The sequence below is a fragment of the Rhinolophus sinicus genome, chromosome 4 (genome assembly GCF_057876585.1).
Source record: "Rhinolophus sinicus isolate RSI-liver-muscle chromosome 4, RSI-T2T, whole genome shotgun sequence".
NCBI classification, from domain to species: Eukaryota; Metazoa; Chordata; class Mammalia; order Chiroptera; family Rhinolophidae; genus Rhinolophus; species Rhinolophus sinicus.
The window spans coordinates 105803588-105827630 of NC_142504.1; the positions used below are offsets into that span (position 1 = coordinate 105803588).

The following is a 24043-nucleotide window of genomic DNA, read 5'->3' on the forward strand; positions in this document are numbered from 1 at the left end:
TGAAGTTTCTCTCTATGAGTCTGATCATATGTTCTCATTTTCACTATTTCTAACGCAGAACACAGTTTGTCAACATAATTTTCTGCAGCAGTTCGTTCTCCATACAAGTGACAGTCCTTTTCGTATCAGTGCATTGAGACCTCCCATTCTTTCCTGCAGCCACATGATAAGAATGTTGTGTGTGAGTACATGGAATGTATTTAGCCAACTCTCCTTTGATGGACCCCAATTTTTCCCCCACTATGCACAGTGCTGCAGTGAATAACCTTGTATATGCTGTCAGTGCTGTTACAACGCTTGTGCTTGTGCGGAAAACACACACTTGTTCCAGTGCAGTTGATACATCAGGGCACAGTTGGAGCAGAAGGAGAATTCTGAGTGTGCTCCTGTGTGATCTCATCCCTGAGAAACACTAGGTGAGCACAGAAAACCATGGGGTGGAGTTGCGTCGGAATAAGTAAAACGCGTACACACACCTCAGACGTCCACCTGCGGCCTCCCCTCCCCTTGTGTTGTCACGCGGTCCACACCTGGTGTCACAACTTCCCTCCGGCCCTCCTTCCACCACCTCACAAAAACTCAACAGACCACAACCCTTGACGCCCACTTTTTCAAGGTAAAGTGCCTTTCTTCCTTTGCAGCATCTATGTATTTCTTAACCACTTAACATGTATCAACCATGCTGCTGTTGCATGAAATGTGCCACGGATAGGTTTTGAGTATCATGCCCCTCGCTTACTTTTTGATTGAAGCCCTGTAGCTGTTGTGTTCTGACTTGGCACAGTGCAGTGGTTTATAGTACGAGTTATTTATATGTCTGTCATGTTGTAGCAGAACTGACTGTACCCTGTACGGGTAGAGCTGTAGAATCGATTCCCACGTGGAAGGATCCAGAGTGTAGGAGTTAATTCTGAGGCATGGCTGCTGTGATACATTTGAATTACATAGTTGGTTTGTTTTTTTCCTTTTTCATAAAAAAATGTTGTGATAGCTGAAGAATGTGTGTCAGCATGGTTTGGGAATAATTCAACTCTCTTTAATCTGAAATCTGTGGGCGTCCGGATGTGTGACGGTCATTAAGGAGGCGTTTTGTGTGTGGGTGCAAGGCCATGCCGCATGGAGGCAGGAGGCCAGGGAAAGGTGACCGTGGCTGTCTCGCCAGAGGGATTTGTAAAGATGTGACTCTCCTTCCCTTAACTTCCTCAGAGTCACCTGACACAGAAAGGCCTTCAAGCCCAGAGACAAGAAGGGACTAGTTATCAGAATGAGAAATGTCTGATTCCGACAGAGCCAGTGGCGTTCACCAAGTGCCATCTGAAAACAATGGATTTCAAAGGCATTTTAAATCCCTGAGCTCAGACCTTGAGTCCCGGGCCAGGGTACTCAGAGCAAAGGAATTTGCTAAGAGGAGCTAATGCTTTCTGTCCTAAAGTCTGTGAAGATAAAAGAGTCAAAAATAGGAGATTAGGGAGGAAGTTGAAGAGGTGTACCCAAGTGTGTATTTGGTATTTTACTGCTTTAAAGTTTTACCAACATTTTCAGACCCTGCCAGCTTAGGGCTGGTTCCCTATTTCTTCAAAGAGTTCTATTTAAAAACAAACAAAACAACTAGTAATTGAGTGGGAAAACATGTCTCTTTTCCAATTCTGGTTGACTATAGAAAATCCAGTCAAGGCCACGCATGGTCCCTCAGGATCAGCTTACACTACATTGGAGCCAGAGGAAGTAAATGCCCTTAGAAGTTTTGAAAGCAGACCATGATAGACTTTACGCTTTCTTAATACTGTTTTTTCTATTTTTGTTTGATAAAAAATGCTGTCTGTGTCATAAGGTAGCAATGTGAGCTATTATAATATTGAAGATACAGTTTTTAGTATATGTGCTGCCGAAGCGAGCACAGAAGATATAGTTATGAAATAAATTAGGTAAAGCACCTTTTAATAAGTTAATATTTAAATTTTAACAAAGAAGAAAGCAATTTGTTTTTATTAGGTACTGTGAACACGACAAGTTTGATTTGGAAGCTGGAGTTTAAACCTGTAATTTTCTTGTCACTGGTGATTTTCAAATCCTGCTGCATTGTTTTGGGCTTGCATAGTTCATTTCTGCATTTTTTCATAAAAAACATTGAAAAGATTCCTATCTCACACGTTGTCAACTCTTTTTGAAAATAGTAATTATTGATTCAGCTAAGCTGCTCTTCATTTATTATCTACTGAGGATTTCTTTATTGAAATTTCTCTATTAAAATTTTGGCTTGCTATTAATGTAACTACACCATAACAAGAAATGGAATATTAAACCCTTCACCTAAATAGAAAATGTGGGTTGCATGTCTCTGAGGCCTCTTGCCTGTTGTAAGGGTAGAAATAGAGATTTTAGTTGTCTGCAGCCTTAAGGATTCTTTGCTACAACTGTCTTATTTCACGAAGACTTGCAGTGTTTCCACTCTTCCAGGTGAGCTTAACATTGTGCAGTTTGTATGTACAAAATTCAAAAGGAATTAGATATTAGTAGATATTTAGATACCTTTGTCGGAACAGTAGAAATTGTTAACTGTTCTTTACTTAAAGCTCTGTTCTAAATGTAACCTCTTGTTCCTTCTCAGGCTAATCCAACAGACTAGGGATTTACTAATGGTCTATTTGTGTGATCACAAATTTTTATGAAGGAATACCTTTGGGAGAAGGGAGAGCTTGTCTCAGAGGCACCAGCTGCTTATTTGCTTTGTTCTTCCCCCTCTTGACCGCCCCCCACCCCCGACAGTTTACACGTAGGAAAACAATAAAAGCAGTGGTCTGACTTTCATCTTTAACGTGGAGAAGAAACGTCCTCCATTGCCTCTGTCTGGGTTCAAGACCCTTTTAAACACCTACCAGACTGATTTGCTTTATTTAGTAGACAATATTTTCCATTCTTTAAAATGAAACTTGGATATGTAACTTTACTATTATTAATAAAAGAACATTTATTGAGAATTTCTGTGTGTCCCAAGCGCTCTGTTGCCCCTTTAATGCCCCCCCAGCCCCACTCTCTGAGGAAGGCACTAGTGTGACCCCCACTTTACAGTTGGGGAGTGGATGTTTATGCAGGTTGAGACACATTCCCCAGGTCTCATAACTCATGACTGGTGGAGACAAGGTGCCAGCCCATCTCTGAGACTCTGGAGCCCAACCCTCAGCCACTTAAATAGAATCGCTTACCAGTTTGAACAGAACATGTTGTCGGGATTAATGTAAAAGGGGTATAAAAATACATTTATCATTTCTTTATCACTTAGCTCACAATTGCTTATCTCTTATTGCCAGAAATAGTAATGTTATTTGAAAGAACTTAACTCCCATGAGGACTTATTCCCACTTCAGCATTATTTTTAATGAGGATTGAGCCAAATTTTGTTCCATTCCTGAGACAGAGTCCTTTCTTGATTTAATTTCATTGTGACGTATTATTTTATTGCAGACTGCAATGCATGTTATACCCTAAGAATTTGTTTTCAAGTTAAGCCACTGATTTTACTTCAACTGTTCCATGTGAGAATATGTTAACGTAACATAATTATGTTGTAGCCAAAGTGGGAAACTTGAACTTTGATTTTGTATCTCTTGATAGCTTTCTCTTGCTCTCTGACTCCCTCCCCCATACACAGACACTATATATCAACAGGCAATCTCCATAAAGTGGTTTCACACTTGTGTTCTTGAGATAACGAAATGGTATTATTTAAAACAAAAGGCCTCTGGAAAACTCTCCCCTTATGTGAGGTATAATTACTTAATCATTAAGCAGGGAAAATTAAGATGTTTAAAATTAGCAAGAGATTTAGTTTAAAATGGTACATGGGATAAGGTGACACATTCTTTCTGGATATAACACATTAAGTAATGACTTTATGTGGCATTTACTGAAGAATTATGTTTTCATATATGCTTCTTAAAAATAACGTATCTTTTGCAAAGGAAATTTATGTCATGTTTTCTCTTATTTTAAATATCTGTGTGTTTGTGTTGGATCAAAATTAAGTGTTTTTGAGGAAAAAAATGCAATTTTTCTACTTTATGATAAAGTTTATCGTGTCCGCTAGACATTAGCTCGTTGTGATTATCCCAGTCCTGCCCTCCCTTTCGGTTTCAGCTTTAAAAGTAATCTTCTAGTTTTGCTACTGTGTCACTAAACAGTTATGCGGATCTAAACTCTTAGGAAAGTTTTCTGAATTTTTAAAGCATTTTTCTGTTTTTGTTCTCTTAAGTGACTGTCTTTCTCTTCTCCTCATAAAGCAAATGAAAAAACACCCTTGCCGCCAGTGTGACAAATCTTTCAGCTCATCACACAGCCTGTGCCGTCACAATCGGATCAAGCACAAAGGCATCAGGAAAGTTTATACCTGCTCGTAAGTTACGATTTCTAATGTGGGAAGCACAGTGACAGGATTAAGCTGCAACTTCACCAAGGTTTTTCATATTTTTCCATTTTCCATTCCCCATGCTCTGTTCCACAGTGTATAGATTTCGTTTCTTAATTATATTCTGTTGTTTTGACATACAGCTTCTTGATTGGGTTGTGACACTTAAAAATATCAAACCAGAAAGGAGCAGTTTCCTGCATCCCCTGTGTTCCTGTGCTCTTACCTGCTGTCCGGAGGCATATCGTTTGTGAGTGAGGATTTGGGAGCAGTGATTGATAGGCAGAGGCACGATGGAATCAGCAGCTCCTTGCTCTCTGTACACGCAGTGTTTGCCAGCGTGGGCAAGCGGCTTTGTCTGGTTCATTTACTCCGTGGTTCAGAGCAGGCCCTGACACGCCCAGTCATGGGTCGTCGTCGGCTGGGCTGTTTGTCCCATGGCTGCACTTCATACAGGGCAGCCTTCTCTCGGCACACACGCTTGGCTAGGAGACCAAATGCGTGGGACCCGTGGGCCAACACGCCGAGTGGACCATCCCACTCAGGATGGTTGTAAGCTTCTTTGTACGTGAATATCAGAACTTATTATTGGTGAAAAGCCTTTTATCACCCTCTCAATGAGAACATGCCTACAGTGAGTGGATGTAACAGGGTTACTTACTTAGAGGCACTTCTTCTGAAAGAGAACTAAAGCTCACACAAGCCTCGGAGCCAGTGTGGAGCGCATTTGTGGCACACGGCTGTAGCGTCAGATCAGTGGGGCTTTGCTGCCTCTTGGTTATTTAGGGACAGTGCCTTGGGTAGGAAAACGGGCGTACACTCTCCTTCAGTGAAATTAAGCAGAAAATGATTTGGGTGAGATGAAGACATTGTACATAAAGTCGATGTGTTGAGATTGAAAGAATTGGAGAATTTAGGACGGCCTGGGCTGGGAGAAGATGAGAAGCGAGCCTGGCAAGATCTTTGAAATGACAGGCTTTGTTTATTTCCCGGGAAGTCGCTCACTGTCAGGCGTAAAATGCCAGGACTGTCCGGCTACTTCCCTGTGTTCCTTGGTGTTGGAGCTGGCCCCCCACCACTGCCCCCAGAGAGGGTCTCTGCCACGAACCCATCAGGGTTTGGGGCCTGTCATTCTAAATTCCTCAGAAGCCTTTTCGGAGGCAGCCAGTTTGGTCTGTCTAAGATGAGGAGGTGCGTTTCATGCCCCTTCCCTGCAGTGGTATTTTTGATGTCTGGCTTGTCAATGGCTTCCATAGTCGTCATGGTCATTACCTTTTTTTTTTTTTTTTTTTTAATCTGTTTTTGTCCTGTAATTTATTAAGAAAACAGTAAATGCATATCTTCCAAAGAAAAACGATATTCATAATCTATAGGTTTGCCCCCCCCCCCAAGATAAAATGAAAACTTAAAGAAATTGACCTGTTTGGGGTGTTTGTTCACAGTTGTCTACATTTGAATCTCTGAGTGGGCACATTATTTGATTGCTAGGATCCTAGCCATCCACGTGGCATTTGTGCCTCAAGGAGGGATTTCACCAGGCAAAACGCTCTGTCCTCTCTCTATGATGGCAGAGGAATAATTAACCTCATCAGGAAGGAGTCAGGGGGGCACGCTCCTCATATTAAAGTGTCTCTTGTGACGTCAACTGTGAGGGAACACTCTGAGTCAATGTAAAGAAAACTTCTGAAATGGAACATTCTCCATTTTAAAATTAAAGCCTCTTAGAATTACCAATTAAACGATACTTTAACCAAACCTAGAAAATAAATATTCTATCTGAACCAAATTAGGCCGGGCCTATAAAGACATAAAAAATGGACAAGAAAACGTTTTACAAACGCTGCAAATTTTTTTTGGCACAAAGTGGACACTGTGATTCGTAACAAAATAGCCATTTGGCTTGGGACCGTTGGGATGTACCCATCATCTCGACCCCTCTGAGCACACTGCTTGCCAGGGAAGGTCTTTCGGCAGCGAGTGTACCCCTCCACGTGAGGGACTTTTCAGCAAGTAGGTTATCTCCTTGTCTTTTCTCCACAGGCACTGCCCAGACTCCAGGCGGACCTTCACGAAACGGTTGATGCTGGAGAAACACATTCAGCTCATGCACGGCATTAAGGATCCCGACTTGAAAGAAATGACAGAAGCTGCCAACGAGGAGGAAGTGGAACTGAAAGAAGACACCAAGGTCAGACGTTACAGACGTGCCCTTACAGTGAAGTCGTGCTGCTGACGTGCTTTTTTCCATTCATTGCTTTAAACTTTTCTACAGTTACACAATTTTTAAAAAATCAGACTATATATACAGGTATAAAATAACAGGTAATCCCCCTCTGTACCCATTCTGGCCTTTCCTCTTGCTCCTAGTAAGTTTCTCCTGTGTCCTTCCAGAACTAGCTTTAGGGATGTACTTACATCAATAAATTTAAAAATGTGAGGTTGACTCGCAGAAATCGCCTCTTAGCCAGAAGGAATATATAAAGCTAGATCCTTTTTCACTGGCACCGTATTGGTTGTGATAGGGTCCTAATAAAAAGTGTGGTTCCTTTTAGCTTCTCTTTTAATGATAAGAGATAAAATGACAAGTTTGTACCTTATTCTTACCTCAGTGGATAGTGAGCTTGGATCAGGTAACACTATCTGTTGACCTGTGTACAATGTGCCGAGTGCTCTTAGAGCAAAGCAACAGTTCAGCAGACACTTAAGAGACCCTGCTGTCCGGCACGGGCTGCGTCTGGAATGTACCTGGTCAAGCCCATGTATGCTTTCAAGGCGTTAATCATTGAGGAACCCAGTCAGACTCTAAGTCAGACTAGTGTCCCATTAGATTGTAATTCTTTCCCCTAAGTGATGGGGTGGGAAGGGGAGTGGGAGTGAGAGAACACAGGTGGAGACACAGCTTCAGGTCAAGGTGTCTGAGAGGTGCCCTGTGAATAGGGCAGGCAAGGTGGACCACAGAGCAGGAAGGGGGGAGTGTCCCTTAGGCTTGGATTTTTGGAGAGTGAAAAATGAGGGGGTTTGATGTGGGTTGGAAAGGAAGTAGAAAGGCCTGGTCCATGGGGGAAGGAGTAAGATGAAGGTGAGCACATAGGCAGGAAAGGGCAGTTACTGGACCAGCTGGGTCTTCCAGCGGCTCTCCATCTTAGTCATAGAAAAGGCAAAACTCCTGGCATTTTCTCTCCTGCAAAGTGCTTTTCAGTTTACCCACCACTGGCTTTATTTACGCACTCAGCTGGCTGCCCTGCTCCAGCCCTACTGGCCTTTCTGCTGCTCCGCAAGCACACAGGCCCTAGCTCAGGCCTTTGTATCCACAGCTCCTGGTTTCTGGGCCCTTTCTTCCATGTGGTCGCTGGCTCATGTCGTCCGGCCACAGGCCTGTGTTCAGACGTCACTGTTAGGTGACACGATATGTAACCTAACAACCCCACCACTCCCTCGTCTTCTCATCTCCTCCCCCGCCCTGCTTTGTCTTGCTGTGTGTGGCGCACTATGGATTGCCTCCTTGGTTGCTGCCTGTCACGCACCAGTGGCACCTGTGTTCCATGAAGGCTGGGACTTGTTTGTCCATTGCTGGGCCCGTGGGCCAGAGTGGATGCCTGCTGACACAGGAACTCAGTCGTATTTGTGGAGTGGATGAAACGCGTGAGCCTCGGGTGCGGTGGCAGATACGCTGCTGTCAGAAAACCCCAAATCCCGAAGCTCACAGTACACATTTTCCCGGCAGCTTTAAGAGTCCGAGAGAGCTGGTCGTGTATCACTCATAGAGCAGAACGGCTTTCAATTGTGTGTTTTTTCCCTCAAAGGTTCCCAGTCCCAAGCGGAAGTTGGAAGAACCGGTTTTAGAGTTCAGACCTCCCAGGGGAGCAATTACTCAACCACTGAAAAAGCTAAAGATAAATGTTTTTAAGGTTCACAAATGTGCCGTGTGCGGCTTCACCACCGAAAACCTGCTGCAGTTCCACGAACACATCCCGCAGCACAAATCGGACGGCTCCTCCTACCAGTGCCGGGAGTGTGGCCTGTGCTACACGTCGCACGTCTCCCTGTCCAGGCACCTCTTCATCGTGCACAAGCTGAAGGAGCCTCAGCCAGTGTCCAAGCAGAACGGGGCGGGGGAGGAGAATCAGCAGGAGAACAAGCCCAGCCACGAGGACGAGTCGTCTGACGGCGCGGCGTCCGACAGAAAGTGCAAAGTGTGCGCAAAAACGTTCGAAACTGAAGCTGCCTTAAACGCTCACATGCGGACACACGGCATGGCCTTCATTAAATCCAAAAGAGTGAGTTCAGCTGAGAAATAGCCACACACCTTCCATCAGGAAAATCCCCGTCCACATTGGAATCCGAAAGACATTTTTGTTACAAAAAGTTTGCAGTATAATAGAGTTACCAGTACTCTCTAGGCTGTTGCAATATATTCCCTTGCAGCGTACCTTCTCCACCTCGTCGTGTATATCCTCGATAAGTATGAAAGCAGTATTTGAGTTTAAAAGAGTTTGTATATATTTAAAGGAATAACTTTTTATACTCTTTGTTACATGTTTGTATCAGTATTTAGTAGCAAATGTTTTGAGTTTGTTTCTCTTTTTTTGGGTTACAAGTTTTCTTTTTGTATTGTTTCTTTAAAACAGAGTTCTTAGTAACAGGGGCAGTTCCTTGAATTCAAATAAACCATTTTGTATGTTATGGATTTAAAAGGGTTAACTAATTACAGGCTAAAGGTAATGCCTTTTTTAGTGTTTTTAATTTTTAGGATTCACTACATAACTTGTAGGTGATTGTGGGTCTCCAAACACTAGGGACTTTTAAGTGTCTTAGCACCACCCTCAATGTGCCTGCTCCGAATCCGGGCCGTGCCCTGCAGACACCTGCACCCCGGCGCCAGATGGCATCTGTCCCAGGCCGTGCCAGCCGGTGTTTAAAGCAGCCTTGCAGGTGGTGAATAAAAACTGAGGCCAGAAATCCAGGAAGGAACGCAGAGTTCCTTAACTCCATAGAATGGGGGAGAAGGGTATTCTAAAGGTAAAAGTGTGGGCTGGTTGTTTTCTGGTCCAATTTGCAAGGCTGGCTTGAAGAGCACAAGGCGATAACATTAACGAAAGGGCTGGACTACTGTAACAGTTACAAATATGTGGTTAGACCAATAGATTTATATAGTCAAAGCTTTTGTCGTGTAATTTATTAACTATTATAAAGACAACAACTAAAGATACCAAGTATTTCTCTGGCTCTTGACAGGAAGACAAAAATCACAGTGGACTTAACCCTTTGCTGTCTAAAGAGTTGGCGTTTCCTGTTCTGGGTGCTACTGCCAAACGTTCGGGTACTTAGAGTTGAGATGCACAACTTCCCCCACCAACTTATCAATGCAGCAGCCTGTGCATGGCGACTGGCCGTTAGGTTCAGCACTGAGCCACCTGGGGTTAGTTCGGTCGTTTCCATAAGTATATTTACTAGCGGTAGTTATTGAAGTGTCCCTTCCGTTTATAGTTCTCTGGGAGAGTTCTATTTTTTTGGTTTTTTGTTTTGTGTTTTCTTTGGCATTTTATATCTTGTATTTATCCCTAAACATGTTTTGTACCTTTTTTTTTTTTTTTAAGAAAAATTCTTTTGTGTATATATAGATACTTGCATGGTATACTGTAGTCAACGTTCGGTTCCTCAAAAGGTCTTGCTGCTGTCAGGTGTTATGCACTACATCCATCATAACTGTATTAAACACATTTCACATGTAAATAAACGTGGGACATTTGGCCCTTGTGCTTCTGTGAGAGAGTTATTGACGGTGGGACTGTGACATCTTCGTGAAGTTTAGGAAGTGATTAATTGCAGGGACAGGCTACAGGATACCGCAGAATTCTTCCCACTCAGAAGAATGGCACATTTGTTCTCGTTAGCAATCAGCTGTTTTGTCACTTCTTGTTGACTCCATCAGGACATTGCTGTGAGCCAAGGGCATGATTCCAGTATTCCTCAACTTGAGATTCAATTGCTGTTACTTGTTATATTTATTCTTGTATTGCTCTAACTTGTATTCATCGCACTTTCACATGTTTCTGCATTTGAACCTTGCAATAAACCTGTGTGGGGGGCTGCACAGGTCTTACTGGCCTAGTTTTACAGTTGAGGAAGCTGAGCTCAGATTAAATTCTTTGCCTAAGCCCTCATAGCTGGTAAGTGGCTTTGCGTATGAGAGCCCAGATATTCTTGCTCTAAATCTAGCGCTCGCTCTATGTGTTTATGTACATATTGACAAATATTCACTTATTCAACAAATAAAAAGTATGTGCAAAACACGATACTAGAACTTTTGTTTGTGGCATGATGGCTTTTATAAGGTAACCTGGAAGTCTGTCTACTCTTGAAATACCCAGAAATGCTCAGTAATATGAGACTAGCATCTTTTCAATGCTTAGTTGAGCCTCCAAGAAAGTTGCTAGAAAGAACTAGAGGTACAAAATGAAAAACAAACTGAAACCCAGACTAGAAAAACAGCACACGATGCTGTAGTCCTGGAAGGAACGCTGGGTGGCTCAACCGAAGAGAGAATTGGTGAACTAGAAGACCAATCGTGAAGCACTTACCTGGAGCACAGCACAGAGACAAAGAGGTGAAATATGTGAAAGAGAATTCAAGAAGGACAAAAGGAGAACATCTAACGAGTTTAATTAATAGGAGTTCCAGAAAGAGGGAATAGAACTGGGAAGGGCCGTTGCGGAAACTTCTTAGCTGCTAACAAAAGATGTCAGTGCTTCTTCGGTCAAGTGTGACTGCTGAGCAAAAATCCACATTAGGACTTGTGACGTTCAACCCATTCATTCTTCATTAGTCGTAGATGCTGGGTGTGGTTGTCGTGTGGGCCTTTGAGGAACAGGACGTAGTCAGACCAAAGGCAGAAAACGGGCATGTTCCATGAATCCTTAGAAAGCCCATTCCCTCTGGCCGGTGAGGGAGTGGTGCTGAGGCCGACAGGGTAGGCTCAGGTCAATTTGCAAAAAGCCTTGAATGGTGAACTAAGGAGTTTGTACTCGGGTAGAAATTTCTTTGGACAGGAAAGTGACGTAACCAGATTAGGTGACAGTGTTTAGGAGGGATGGTGGGAACGTGTATCAATTGGGATAAATTAAGTTATGCTATGGTTACAACCCTAAATCTTCGTGGCTGTTAACAACAAGACTTATTTCTTGCTCACATTTGATGTCCATTGTGGGTTGACTGGAGACGTTGCTTCAAATCTCCTTGTCCCCTCATTCGACTATCATAAAAGCTGCTGATTACTGTGGCAGAGGGAAAGGGCAATTAAATGCTCTGGCCCAGAAGTAGCAGATGTCACTTTTCACAACTCATTGGTAAAAACCAGTCACATGGCCACCTAATTACAAGGAGGCCAGGAAGTGCAATCCTACTGTATGCCCAGAAGGCGGAGGCCTGAAAATACTCGAACAGCATAAATGACCATCACAGGAAAAAAGTTGGAATCAGTGTAGCTATGGTGCTGACACACATGGGTGTGAGGACCCAGCTTAGTGTGCTGGGTGTAGGCTTGGAAAGAAGCTGCAGTTGTAGGTAGCATTTCAGAAGTAGTGTCAGGAGGATTTCACGCTGTGGGATACAGAGAGAGGATAAGTCTGATTGGAAGTTCAAAAACCTAGGTGATTTCTTAAAACAGACTCCCCCCCCCCCCCCCAGGTTTACATTACTTAAATAGAAACATGAAGTCAAAGAGCTAGTTAAGGAGAAGCTTGCACTTTAGATGTATACATTTAAGATGTTTTTGTGTGTGGTTAGATGATTCTATTTCAAAAATAATTGAGTAATAGTGACACGTAATGAAGAATGCCAGCAAGGTGATAAAAACTTATACAAATGAGAAACAGGAAAACATAGGCTTAGAGTCCATAGCATTAGCCACGTCATCCTCCCAGATGCATTTTTTTGCAAATTCCCCACTCCTACTTCAGTAAGTATTCTAAAGAACAACTAACTCTCCCATCCAAAGCTTGGTGGACACTTCTCCCCAGAGCCAGTGGTCTCATGAGTTCCAGCCCCGGGATCTTTGGCCAACAGGGAAATTTCCTCTTGAAAACTTTGGCGAAGATTAAGATATTATTATTTCATATTAATATATTCATCATGCTGTGAGCACTTTTTAAAATGCTACTTGGAAGGAGAAAAGAGGGAAATGTGTTTGGAGAACTTCATGAAATAAAATAGGACTTAAAAGAACTATTCATCTATCCCAAAGAAAGGTCTGAAAAGAGAGGGGTGTGCCAAATGTGGAATGTATCGATGCCATTTAGTTACACACACACACACACACACACACACACACACACACACACAGTCAGTGTTCCAGATTGTAACTCTTAATTTTAAAGCATACATTTTCTAAATAAGGAACCTAGAGTTAGTTACCTTAGAAACTGGGCTCCTACTTGTGCACAGTTCATTCTTTGCTTAAATGGACACGAACCTTCTTGTTTACTTCGAGTTTCCTTTTGAAATTAGGACTCTCACATCCTTCCAGAGTTACCCATAAACCTTTGGGACATGGCACTGTGAATTTAGGTGTCTGCAAAGAGCCACTCTGCCAGCTACTGGAAGCTCTGGACTAGCCAGTTATTCTGTAGGCATCACTCCCCTCAAACCACTTATGCTGGATAGCCCGGCCTCGTCCACATTGGAGACGTGGCTACTGCCAATCCTCCTGTGAAAGACAACATTCTCCTGTCACATCCTGTTCCCCTGCCTACTATCCCAATAGGTGTGGGTGAACATTTTAGTAAAGGCTCAATTCATTGAGTGATGGAACTCTCATCATTGTAGCCTATGTTTTCCTGGGAGTTTGCTCATTCATATTTGCTGCCTTTATTGGAAAAGTCATATCTGGGGCTGCCCAACCTTAGATCCTTTATGAATTGGGGTCTTAGCAGGATACAAATACCATACTAGGAAAGGTTTAAAGAAATGAAGGAGGGCACCACATACAGAGCTGTGGTCTGGAGCAAGAGAGGTTGAGACACCGAGGCACTAGCAATGATGGGGAGGCACTGTCACCCCCAGGCTGCCGGCAGGGGCAGAGCTGCAGCTGTGGAACAGGGACGTCTCCTGTTCCGTAAGAGCCAGAGCCACGGTGAAGCAGGGCGTGTGGGAGGAAAATTACAGGAAAGCTGTCTCCTCACACTCGAAAGTTTCCACCCGCACCTCCCAGTGGCCAAAGCCAAATGAAAGCTAGAGGACAAGGGAACCCCAGAAACAGCACGTGGGGCGCAGAGCAGGACAGAGGGATGTGTGATGTGTCTGGGGTGTCTGGTGGGAGACATTGTAACGATGACAGACACCGAGCGTGCCCTTTCAGAAGTGCCTGCTCTGCACCGGTGTTGTCAGCATGCACCTCACCCCCTGTAGGCAGGCTGTGAGCTGGAGCAGGTCCTCAGCATTCCGTGTTTACCTTTTCTTTCTAATTACCTCACCAGGTTTATCCTGGAATGATACCCTTCCCCTGGCGGCTCATTTCACTTAAGGAAACAGAATCGCGTTTCCCAGAAGATATTCTTTGCTAGTTTCTAAACTCAGTCTGTGAGGTTACTTGTGACTCCAGGCTGCACGATTTATAACGTCTTGCACCATGTAAAGGAACTGATTATTCACACTTTGCTTTGCTATTATTATTGCAGGCTGCTTGTCCTGGAGCTTTTCTTCTACTTACAATTGTAAATTACACGACCACGACAGGTCTGTTTCTCTAACAGTCCTTTGCAAGACTACATTTTAATCTAGGGGAGCTCTATACGCCCCACCTTGTCACACCTCCAGCTCAGTTCCAGAGAGTGTGAGTTTAGCTCAAGGGTAATTTTCTGACCTTCGGGTCTAGTCAAATTTAATTGAGCTTGGTTATTCCTGCAGAAGAAGCACCATGGATGTGATGAAAAAGAACAAGGAGGCGTAGATCTGATTGGAGAGGACGGTGTGAGGCTGACAACTCAGGAGAAGCGTTGCTGCACGTGTCAGAGAAGGGCCCTCTCGGAAAGGGTGGAAGATACATCTCTACTAGGGGTAATGGATGGTTCTCTTGATTTTGTCAGTTCAGCATCTGATTCCCTTCCAGGGTTTGGGACTCTGCCACTGTATGACCCTCGGCAAGAGTTGGATCTTGCCTCCTGCTCCGCAAGCCGAAGGTCACTCTCCCTGACCCCTGGCAGTCGACCCTCAGGCAGGGGATGACCATACTTGGCCACATAGTGCTCCTGCTTTGACTCTCCAGCAGACGATACAAAGAAGGAGGGACAGATTCAAGGTATTCATTCTGGTGGCGCGGTTTGCAATGATCGTGGAGACGGCAGATGGGGAGTTACCTTGTGAATCGCACTTGTTGGTCAGGGAAAGGGAAGGCCCAAGATGTGGGAGGAAGGAATGTGGACATTCCTCACCCTCTCTGCCCACTGGGGAGTCAGTCCGCCTTCAGGGAACAGCTGAGCCGTCTTGGACCCTGGGAATGCCGACACCACGGCGGGACATTTCAAAGCTTAGACTCTTGCTTGCCTCTGAATAAGACACCATCCAAACATGACACCATTAGCTATTTTTGAAAAGACTTACCAAGATCAACGGAAGTGTATACCTTTCAATAACTGTGAGACCCCAGTAGCCCTTCCGTTTGCTACATCCTGTCACCTCCCCAGCCTCCTCTACCATTCCTTCCTGACTGTTCCTTGAATACACTACTCACATTCCCTTCACAAGACCTGGCCCTTGCTCTTCCCTCTGTTGTGATTCCCACACAGGCCTTTCCACTTCTTTCAGGTTGGCTCAGAAGTCACCTGCCCAGAGGGCCTTTCTGGATCACCTTGCTGAAATGCGTGTGCTCCCACCAACAACACACACCCACTCCGTCACTCTCCATTTCTTCACCCTGCATGATTTTTCTCCCCGGCACTTATCACTCCTGACATTTTATGGTTGTTTGCTAATGGTCTGCCATCCTCTGGATCGATGTCCTGAGCTGTTCCATGAACTCAGCCTGCTTTCTAATCGGCGGTCGCCCTTTTCTCTCGCTGCATGGGGCGTGATTCATCCTGCATCCTGAGAGGAGCAGCTATCGGTTACAATTTTCCTGTCAGGTTGATCCCTTTTCTTGTCAGCAAAGACAAATCCTTGTTTTCTCAAATTCATTGCCAAACGATGAGCGGCCTAATGCTCTTTACTTTTCCATAGAGCTAGTTACTTGACTAAAATAACCGTGGCATTGATAATAGCCTCAGCAAGCGGATGGCTGCTGCCTCGGGAAATGATAAAGGCCGGCTTTCAGGAAAGGGAGGCCTTATTTATTTTCATGTTCTATTTTTACGCCTCGCACCTTGCCTCGCATAAAACAGGTACTTCAAATGTCTTTGTAAAACACCTGCGTCTCCTTGAACTTGAGTAGTCATAATTTTGTTTCTTAGGACTGGGGACAAACATTAGAAGGGTCTTGAGCTATTAACTTCCCAAACGTAAGATGCTCTTTTTTCCTTTTTGTTCATGTGGTATTTAAAAAGCATCCAAGTGGTTTTGAGTCCTGCCTATTGAAATGTGGGGGTGTGTTCTGCACATGATATTTTTTTTTCTTCCCAGTTGACAATAGATGGAGTATTTAACACTGAATTCTAAAAGCATTTTCATATTTTCAATGACGACACTATGTTCACAACTGACTTGGAAATACATCGAGGTTTTAGAGATTTTTTTGTTTAATCACCCAGAAGAGGGCCCGCACCAGAGCCATGCTGGAGCCTTGATCTTAGACTTGCAGCTTCCGGAAGTGTGAGACACACATTTCTGTTGTTTCTAAGCCACCGGGCTATGGTATTTTGTTACAGCAGCCCCCATGGACGCAGACAAAAGTCTGGGGTGCTAGAGGCCACCTTACAGCCAGGGCGACACAGGAAGGCCAACTGAGTCCCAGCCACCCACAAGAGCGGACTTGTTCCCAGTTTGAACAAGGTTTGCATCTCATTTTAAATGCAGTTAGGGAGGCTGCTATTTAAAGAAAGCCTTTTTGGAAAGAAAATATTTATACGCTGAGAAATCCAGACCCACACATTTTATGTTTTCTTAAAGTAGATGAACACAGTGCCCGTGGTCTTCTGTCAGCATCATTTCCTTCCTGGGATGTGTGTTCTAAGCCCCACGAGATGACGTGTGTCCTTATTTGTCCCATTGCAACATGGTTCCTTCCGTGGGGGAGTTCATCACTCCCACGCCTATGTTGCTCTCAAGTCCGGCAAACATGGACAGATGTATGAAATATCCAGCTGCTCACGGAGAAGCCCTTCTTTACTTATCACTTATCCCAATGCTTTAGAGGTGGGATTCATAATCATTCTGGGGAAAAACCCAACATTGCCACTTATCAGCCACGGTATATTTTTGAAACCCTGAGATGTACGCAAGACCGGCTAACTCCAGAGAATCTAGCGTTATCCATGTTAATCTGCATAACTAAAGGGAGCCAGGTGGTCAGCGGCCCCCACATCCACAGCAAGATTTTACTCCACAATAACAAGTTGTGTGTAAATCGGTTTCCATGGTTTGTTTATCTCAGCCGCTTTGCAGGTGGCTGAGGAGACACAGCTTGTCTCTGCATATTAAGGAGCAAGCAATGTCACATTTCCCCCCAACATGTTATAGACTAGTGTTTCATAAATATAAGCCTCTTTGTCTAAGAAGGGAGTTTTTTCCTGACAAGTTAAGTGACAATGATGGTTCTCACAGTACTATTTTGTCTGCTTTCTTTTCAGTTTCAATTACATTTTGTTTTTCCTGCAAGAAACATTTCTCTCAAGTGCATGCAAGACACTGATGAATTCCTTTCTGATCTGAATTCAGTGGAGCCCAAAGAATACGCTCTAAGAAGTAAGTTGGTTCCCCTGGCCTGTTGGGTAGGTGAATACAGGGCAGTCTGAGGTTCGTCCTGGAGCATTCTAGAAAAAACTCTGGAGAACTGAAAACACAGAACTAATTAGAGAGGACAAGATGAGCCTCAATTTACAAATTGCTCCAGGAATCAATAAGGGAGGAGGAATTTTTCTTGGGGGAAGGCAGGAGAGGAAGTGATATCAATTCTAGCCAGAAGGAATCGCATGAGGACCAACCTCTTAATAAGATGAGAATGATTTATAAATTGTACGAGGCCACTGATGCTTGTAGGACGCTGTTGCTAACATTTCACTTTGTATGACATAGCTTACGTTATTTCTTTTTCTAGACATTTAGTCTGCTTTTCAGAACAAATTGCTTCATTATTCAGGGAATGAATTGTGCCTATTATATGTTTGATAGTAAATTCTGAGGCATGTTGGTGAGTGGACTGGTTCAGGCTGGAAGAAGTCCCCATACCTCCTAGTATGTGATATAGATGGATGTCAGGTCACTGTAGTTATTTTCCATTCGTGTCCCAACATTATTCTCACAACTAACGGGACACGTACCGTCCTGCTAGAAAGGGGCAGGAAACCAGATTCATTTTCAGTGGGGGAACTTCTCTGGGTGAATGATTCCTTGTTGATGCTGATGGAAAGAAACCACTAACAAGGAAAAATGTAAAAACTCACTTTTTCTAAAGCCAGAAAAACTATCATAGCAATCTCCATTTCCATTTTGAACACATTTATTTTGTGTTCATTCAGGAGCATCATATACATTGTAAAGATAAACAAAAGTGTTGGTCTCATATTGGGTAATTCAAAATAGCACATGGTTTGAAGCCGTTGCCATTCTGCACTGGATTAGATGTCTTGCTATTTAATGATATGGTGGGAAAAATAAATACGACTTATTCAGTAGCCATTTCCAGGTGCCATGTTGGATTAGATTTTGTTTTGCTGCAACACTTGATGATATTGACAGGAAGCATTCTGACAACCCCAGGCCAAATAAGCCAGCCAAGAAAACCCAGAAGGTGCAATGACTGCCTCAGATTTTTGATGGTGGCAGATATTATCATCATTAGTTACAGCCTTTTTAACACTTTATTTGCCTTAAAACTTCCTCTAGTTACGCCTGAAAATTGAAAAATCTTTTAAAAAATTAATTAATTTTTATTGATTTATTTATTTTAAAACTGTTAATATTTTATTTTTTCATTTTAAAATTTTCCCCAAGATGAATGGTCCCAGAAAGAATTGAATGACTTACATAAATGGGATAGATGACAACTGCTTCATTTAATAGACGGATGCTACTGTCTCTTGTCATTTTAACTGATTTTCATTCTGATGCACCAGGAAACACTGGGCATTCTTGCTTTGACATTTTGCCTGAGATTTCTGAGCTCAGGGCATGGTTCTGACCTTCGTTCTCCAAATGGTTTTCCTGACAGTCATGTGGATGGAAAAATAATAAGAGTCAATATTTAGAGAAGACTTTCTCATGGCAGTCACCATTTCCCAGCCCTGTGTGGGAGTTGTCTCATTTAGCTCCCTGTGGGGAGGATGTTTTTATCATCCCCATTTCATAAATGAGAAAATGGAGCCACAGAGATGTAAAGTATTTTGCCTGAAATAAGTGGCAGAGATAGGATTTGCGCCCAGGTCATCTGATTCCCAAGCCTGTACTTTCAATCATTGCCTAAAATAAGCTATGAGAGAAACAAGGGGGGAAAAAAAAAAAAGCACCAGCAAAAAGGAGTGGAGCATAGCTACATATATTAATATGGAGGGACTACTCAGAAATACATCAAAAAAGTTGTAGGATAATATATACAGTATATAAAGTTTTTTTCAAAATGCAAATTAAGGTGCTTTATTGCTTAGGGAGCCACGTTTGCCTTCAAGGAATAGAAGGGATGCCTGAGAGTGGCAATCTCCAAATTCAGTTAGAAGTTGCCTTGGAGTGGGGCTGGTTAGGGTGGGGATGCAGCTCAGGACACATCAGGTTTCAAATGATGGGTCAAGTTTTATTTTTTAAGCTGGGCAATGGGAACATAGGCATTTTCATATTTTCTTCTTTGTGCCCTTTTAATATATTAAATGTTCACAATAATGTTTTAAAGTCCCATCCCCCATCCAAAGCACAGAGATAATAAGCAGGATCTCTGATAATGGGGTGGTGGGGGGTGTCTAAGGAATAAGGTAGAAAGAGAGGGTCCTTGAAATCCAGGCAGAGATGTTTGGTCTTGCAGAAAGAAACAGGAGTCACTGCTGTTCTGGAACAGGAGAGAGGCTGTTCCGGAGCCTGACACAGAATCTCAGTCTGGCAGTGGGGAGGATGGACGGAAGGTTGTAGATGTTATAGGAAAGAAGAGGGTAGTAAGATAACTCCGGAATGAGGTTCGGTTTCTCCCTTCCCACCATCCTTCTCCATTTGCTTTCTAACAGACACATATGCAACATTTTAAAGGGAACAATATCCATCATTTTTGCTTGCTTTGATTTTGCCATCCTCTTGGGTCATTGTCTGATTTTTGACCCCCTTCTCACTGCTAAAGTCCTCAGGCCAGTAATCCGGCCCCACTGCTTCCAGTTTTGTTTGGAAACTCCATAATCCACAGAAATCTACATTCAATCTCTTACCACAGACGAAAAGGGCACTGTAAAAGGTTTCTGGCATATTCCCTCCCGATGAATCATTTTGTCTCAATTTCCTTTCTCCTTGACCGCTATGGTCTTACCTGCCTTCCTCTTTAAAATTCAACTGTTTCTAATTCTGAGACAGTCCCCTGTCCAGGAGGTCCCTCCTCAGTGAGAATCAGTCTTGGCTCTCCTCCCCTTTCCCCCTCTACCTGGCGCCCTCCACCTGCCCCCAGGCATTTTGTTCCTTTCCTCATCCTACTTTTGTTGTCAACCAATCACATTTTAGAGCCTTGGTGCTGCTGAGTCACAGAGCTGGTGCTAGGCTGGTGCTTTCATCCTGGTGAGGCCAGTAACCAGCTGTATGGTTGGTCTCACCCAAACCATGTTCACTTTGCGAATCAAGTTTCCTCGGCTGTGAAATGGAGAGACCGTGTTTCTCAAACTGAAAACCTGCAGCAGTTTAAAAAAAAATTCCCATGCGTACTCCTTTTAGCCTTATCATGTATGTTCTGGAAAAATGATTTCATGTCTCTTCTTCTGAATATCTTGTCTTATCCCATCTTTTCCCTCGAGAAGGGCTCCTATAAGCTAAGACTCGTGGTTTATGCCCTTTTATGTAGGCACTTGTTATATATGTATATAATTTAAAGAGTGGATGAGCAGAACACAAAATAGAAATTCTGTTGAAAGAAGACACTGAAGCCACATGGCATTTCTTTGGTTCTATGAGGCATCCGGTTGGTTTTTATTTCCACAGGTCTTTGGCCGTGACCCACTGCATTCTCTGACCATTTAGGGATCTCTCCACAAACTTGTCGTACCTTCCCTGAGCCCACAGCTGCTTCTCTCCAGGCCCAGAGCTTCTGCAACTGTGCCTCACAAGCTAATTATTAATAGTAGCATCCTAGAATACCCACTAGGGGAGTGTTGTGGGTTGAACTGTGTCTTCCAAACAGATACATTGAATCCCGAACCCCTGATACCCATGGGTGTGAACTTTTTTGGAAATACGGTCTTTGTAGATGTGTCAAATTAAGATGAGGTCATGTTAGATTAGGGAGTGCCCTAATCCAATGAGTGGTGTCCTTGTAAGAGGGAAGTAGAGACATGCAAGAATGCCATATAATGACAGACACCGATTGGAATGATGCACCTTTCAGTCAAGGAAAGCCAGGGTTGTCAGCTACCAGCAGAAGTTAGGAAAGAGGCATGGACCAGATTCTCCCTCAAGAGCTACCAGGAGGAACCAATCTGCCGACTTCTTGATTTTGGACTTCTGGTCTCCAGAACTGTGGGTCAATACATTTCTGTTGTTTTAAGCCACCCAGTTTGTGGAAATATGTTAAGACAGTCCCAGGAAACAAATAGAGAGAGCTATGGCCTCTTAAACACACCCTCTAGAATAAAGCAGCATGCATTTATTTTCTGAGATGAAAACAAAAAACCAGAACAATCAGTCTCAGCCCTTGGAACTCATTTTTCCTGAGATGTACCAGACCCACCCATGGCCATTTCTTAAAGTCCAGGCAGACCCATTTGTAATACTGTCTGCAGCAGAGGCCTTGCGGGGGAGGCTATTTATATGGAATTAAAACCATGCTCACCATATTGAGGCCCCCGTGGTTTCACATGATTTCTGCATTTTTTTTTTCACTTTATTCCTCAGAGACAGAATGAGGGGGTGGAGGCCCTTGGTTCCCAAGCAGCCTGCAGGGCTTTTCATTTCCTATTTCCTGAATGCTCATAACATCCTTGAAATCCTCCCCAAGCACTACTTTTGCTATAAACTTTCTTAACCCTTCAGGCACGGCTCCCTAGGCCCCACGCCAAGCCTCTCAGCCCATCCTGGTGGCCAGGTTGCTGAACTTCCCACTCTGATGACTGACGCCCCTGAGCTTCATTGTTTATCCTCTGGAATGATGATTTCATGTCTCCTGTCTGTGAGTCCCAGCTGCTCTCCTGGAAGCCGAGGCCCGGGATTTATACCTGTGTTATAGAGGATGCAGTCCATAGGTAGACACTCACTGGGCTAGCCGGTCACTGGCCCCAGCCCAGCCTTTGTTCTCCGGTCATCTGTGGAGGACTATCTACTTGATGTGACTTCTCGGAACATTGCCTCTTTTCCCACCCACCTGTTAGTCTGCAGGACATTTTACTCATGGCCAGGCCCTCCCATGGTGCTGGAGCTCGGGACAGAAAAGATGCTAAAACGAAGAAAATCTCATCCTAGAGAAAGGGTGACAATGCACTCCACTGAAATTTCTGGGCTAACTGAATTTCTGATATCCATGCTGAGGTAGGCTGAACCGTGGCCCCCCAAAACATATCCACATTCTAATTCCTGGGACCTGTGAATGTGGTTACCTTATATGGAAACAAGAGCTTTGCAGATGTAATTAAGTTAAAGGTTTTGATGTGGGGGGAGTATCTTGGATTATCCAAGTGAGCCCTAAATGCAATCACATGACCCTTAGTAAAGCGAGGCAGATGGAGATTTGACACAGACACACAGAAAAGGTGACGTGACCAAAGAAGCAGAGATTGGAGTGCCGTGGCTATAATCCAAGGCACGCGAGCAGCTAGGCAAAGAATGGATTCTCCTCTGGAGTCTCTAGAAGGAATCCAGCCCTGCTGACACCTTGATTTTAACCCAGTGCTAACTGATTTTGGACTTCTGTCCTCCAGAACTGAGAGAAAATATATTTCTGTGGTGTTCAGCCACCAGGTCTGTGGAAATTTGTTATAGCAGTCACAGGAAACTAATACACATGCTATTCTTATTCTCCAAGTTCAAGATTAATAGTTGACCAAACATAAGGGGGACTTCAGGAGGTGTTTGCAAAGAGTGTGCTTCAGAAGCTTGGATAGAAAACTGATAGCACATTCCTATGGCTTGCTTACCAACAAGGGGATCTTGGCAACCCCTTGTTAGGGGAGGGTTAACACTCTACGTGTATGTCCCGTATCATTCCTTACAGGGAAAGGACTATTCAATTCTAATTTTTTAAAAATCTCCAATATAACACAGTGATCTGGTAGGTGCTTAATAAATATTTGCTGTTAATGCTGAAGATGGTCCTTACTTTTAGGATTTGTTTATGGCTTAGCATTCTAGAAGCTCAGCTGCCTTCAGCTTCACGGTATATATGCATCCATATTTTAAAATTTAACGCCATTCATCAAGGTTTTCTTTCCTCCCTTCAAACCCAAATATTAATCAACGCCGCATTTTACTCTCCATATATCATTGCTATCATGTGAGAAAATTTGTCTGCCAATTAGCCCAGCAGAATTGAAACGAGTTGTTTTTAATCTTTTGGTGATGAAAACTTGGAACAACTGCCGTATGATTTGAAGTAGCAGGGGGGATTAATCATTAGTGTTTTCTCTCCCTTGCTCCCATGACAATCACAATAGATCTTGATTTGGATGGTGCCCATGGCCAGGCATCTCAGGTTCTTGACAGAAACCAATTAAGGGCAAAGCAGGAAAAGGGCAACTTGTCCATTTGCGTTCATAATCAGAAAGGAAGCTAATGCAATAGAAAATTTGCGTAGCGTACGAAATAACCTCAGCGAGAAGACCATAAATCCAATCCAAGAAACCCAGTTTACAAACCAAACCGTCAATTAGAAATTAGAATTTAATCTCTCTAGTGAAGAATTGGGTATCGCCCTGCATTCATTCTTCAGGGTTTTACCTAAGGGTGAAGATAAGTTCAGTATTGGCACCTCTCTTGTTTCTATCTCCTTCAGCTCTTATAGTTCCAGGTCCTTAAACTTCAGGCTACAGAGTCTGGGATAGTCAGGAGGTGATGGAGAAGGGAATTTGGACATCACTGAGTCTATTTCTAATAAACACATCAGTTTTTAAAGTAGTTATGTTGTTTTTCTCGACACAGAGAGGACCTCTAAATACATTTGTGGAGCTGGATTTGGGGCATGTGAAGATAACTATTTCAAAGTTTATTTCAATTCAGCAAATGTTTATTGAGCTCCTCCTCTGAGATATCCATTAATGAAGACACAGCCCCTCCCTCACCTGGGAGACAGACAGGTGAACGATTTGTGCCTTTTGATGTGATACACGAAGC

At 43.5% G+C, this 24043-nt stretch overlaps 2 protein-coding genes across 15 annotated transcripts in view; both read left to right on the forward strand.

Annotated features, from left to right (window-relative positions):
- The window catches only part of ZNF532 (zinc finger protein 532), a 97109-nt gene extending 86411 nt beyond the window's left edge, over window positions 1-10698 (forward strand). For 13 of the 14 annotated variants that reach the window (XM_074339890.2, XM_019729288.3, XM_074339886.2 and 10 more), the window contains 3 exons: window positions 4278-4390; window positions 6443-6590; window positions 8206-10698. In XM_074339890.2, coding sequence (XP_074195991.2) covers window positions 4278-4390; window positions 6443-6590; window positions 8206-8700 — 756 coding nt within the window. In that variant the 3' untranslated portion in view covers window positions 8701-10698. Of the gene's footprint in view, window positions 1-4277; window positions 4391-6439; window positions 6591-8205 lie in introns of all 14 variants that reach the window. The other variant, XM_088798018.1, reaches the window with a different exon arrangement.
- A 6455-nt stretch (window positions 10699-17153) lies between these two features.
- Window positions 17154-24043, forward strand: part of LOC109446167 (O-acyltransferase like protein-like) — a 65276-nt gene continuing 58386 nt past the window's right edge. Inside the window, exon 1 of the mRNA XM_074339881.2 lies at window positions 17154-17293. Coding sequence (XP_074195982.2) covers window positions 17227-17293 — 67 coding nt within the window. The 5' untranslated portion in view covers window positions 17154-17226. The remainder of the gene's footprint in view (window positions 17294-24043) is intronic.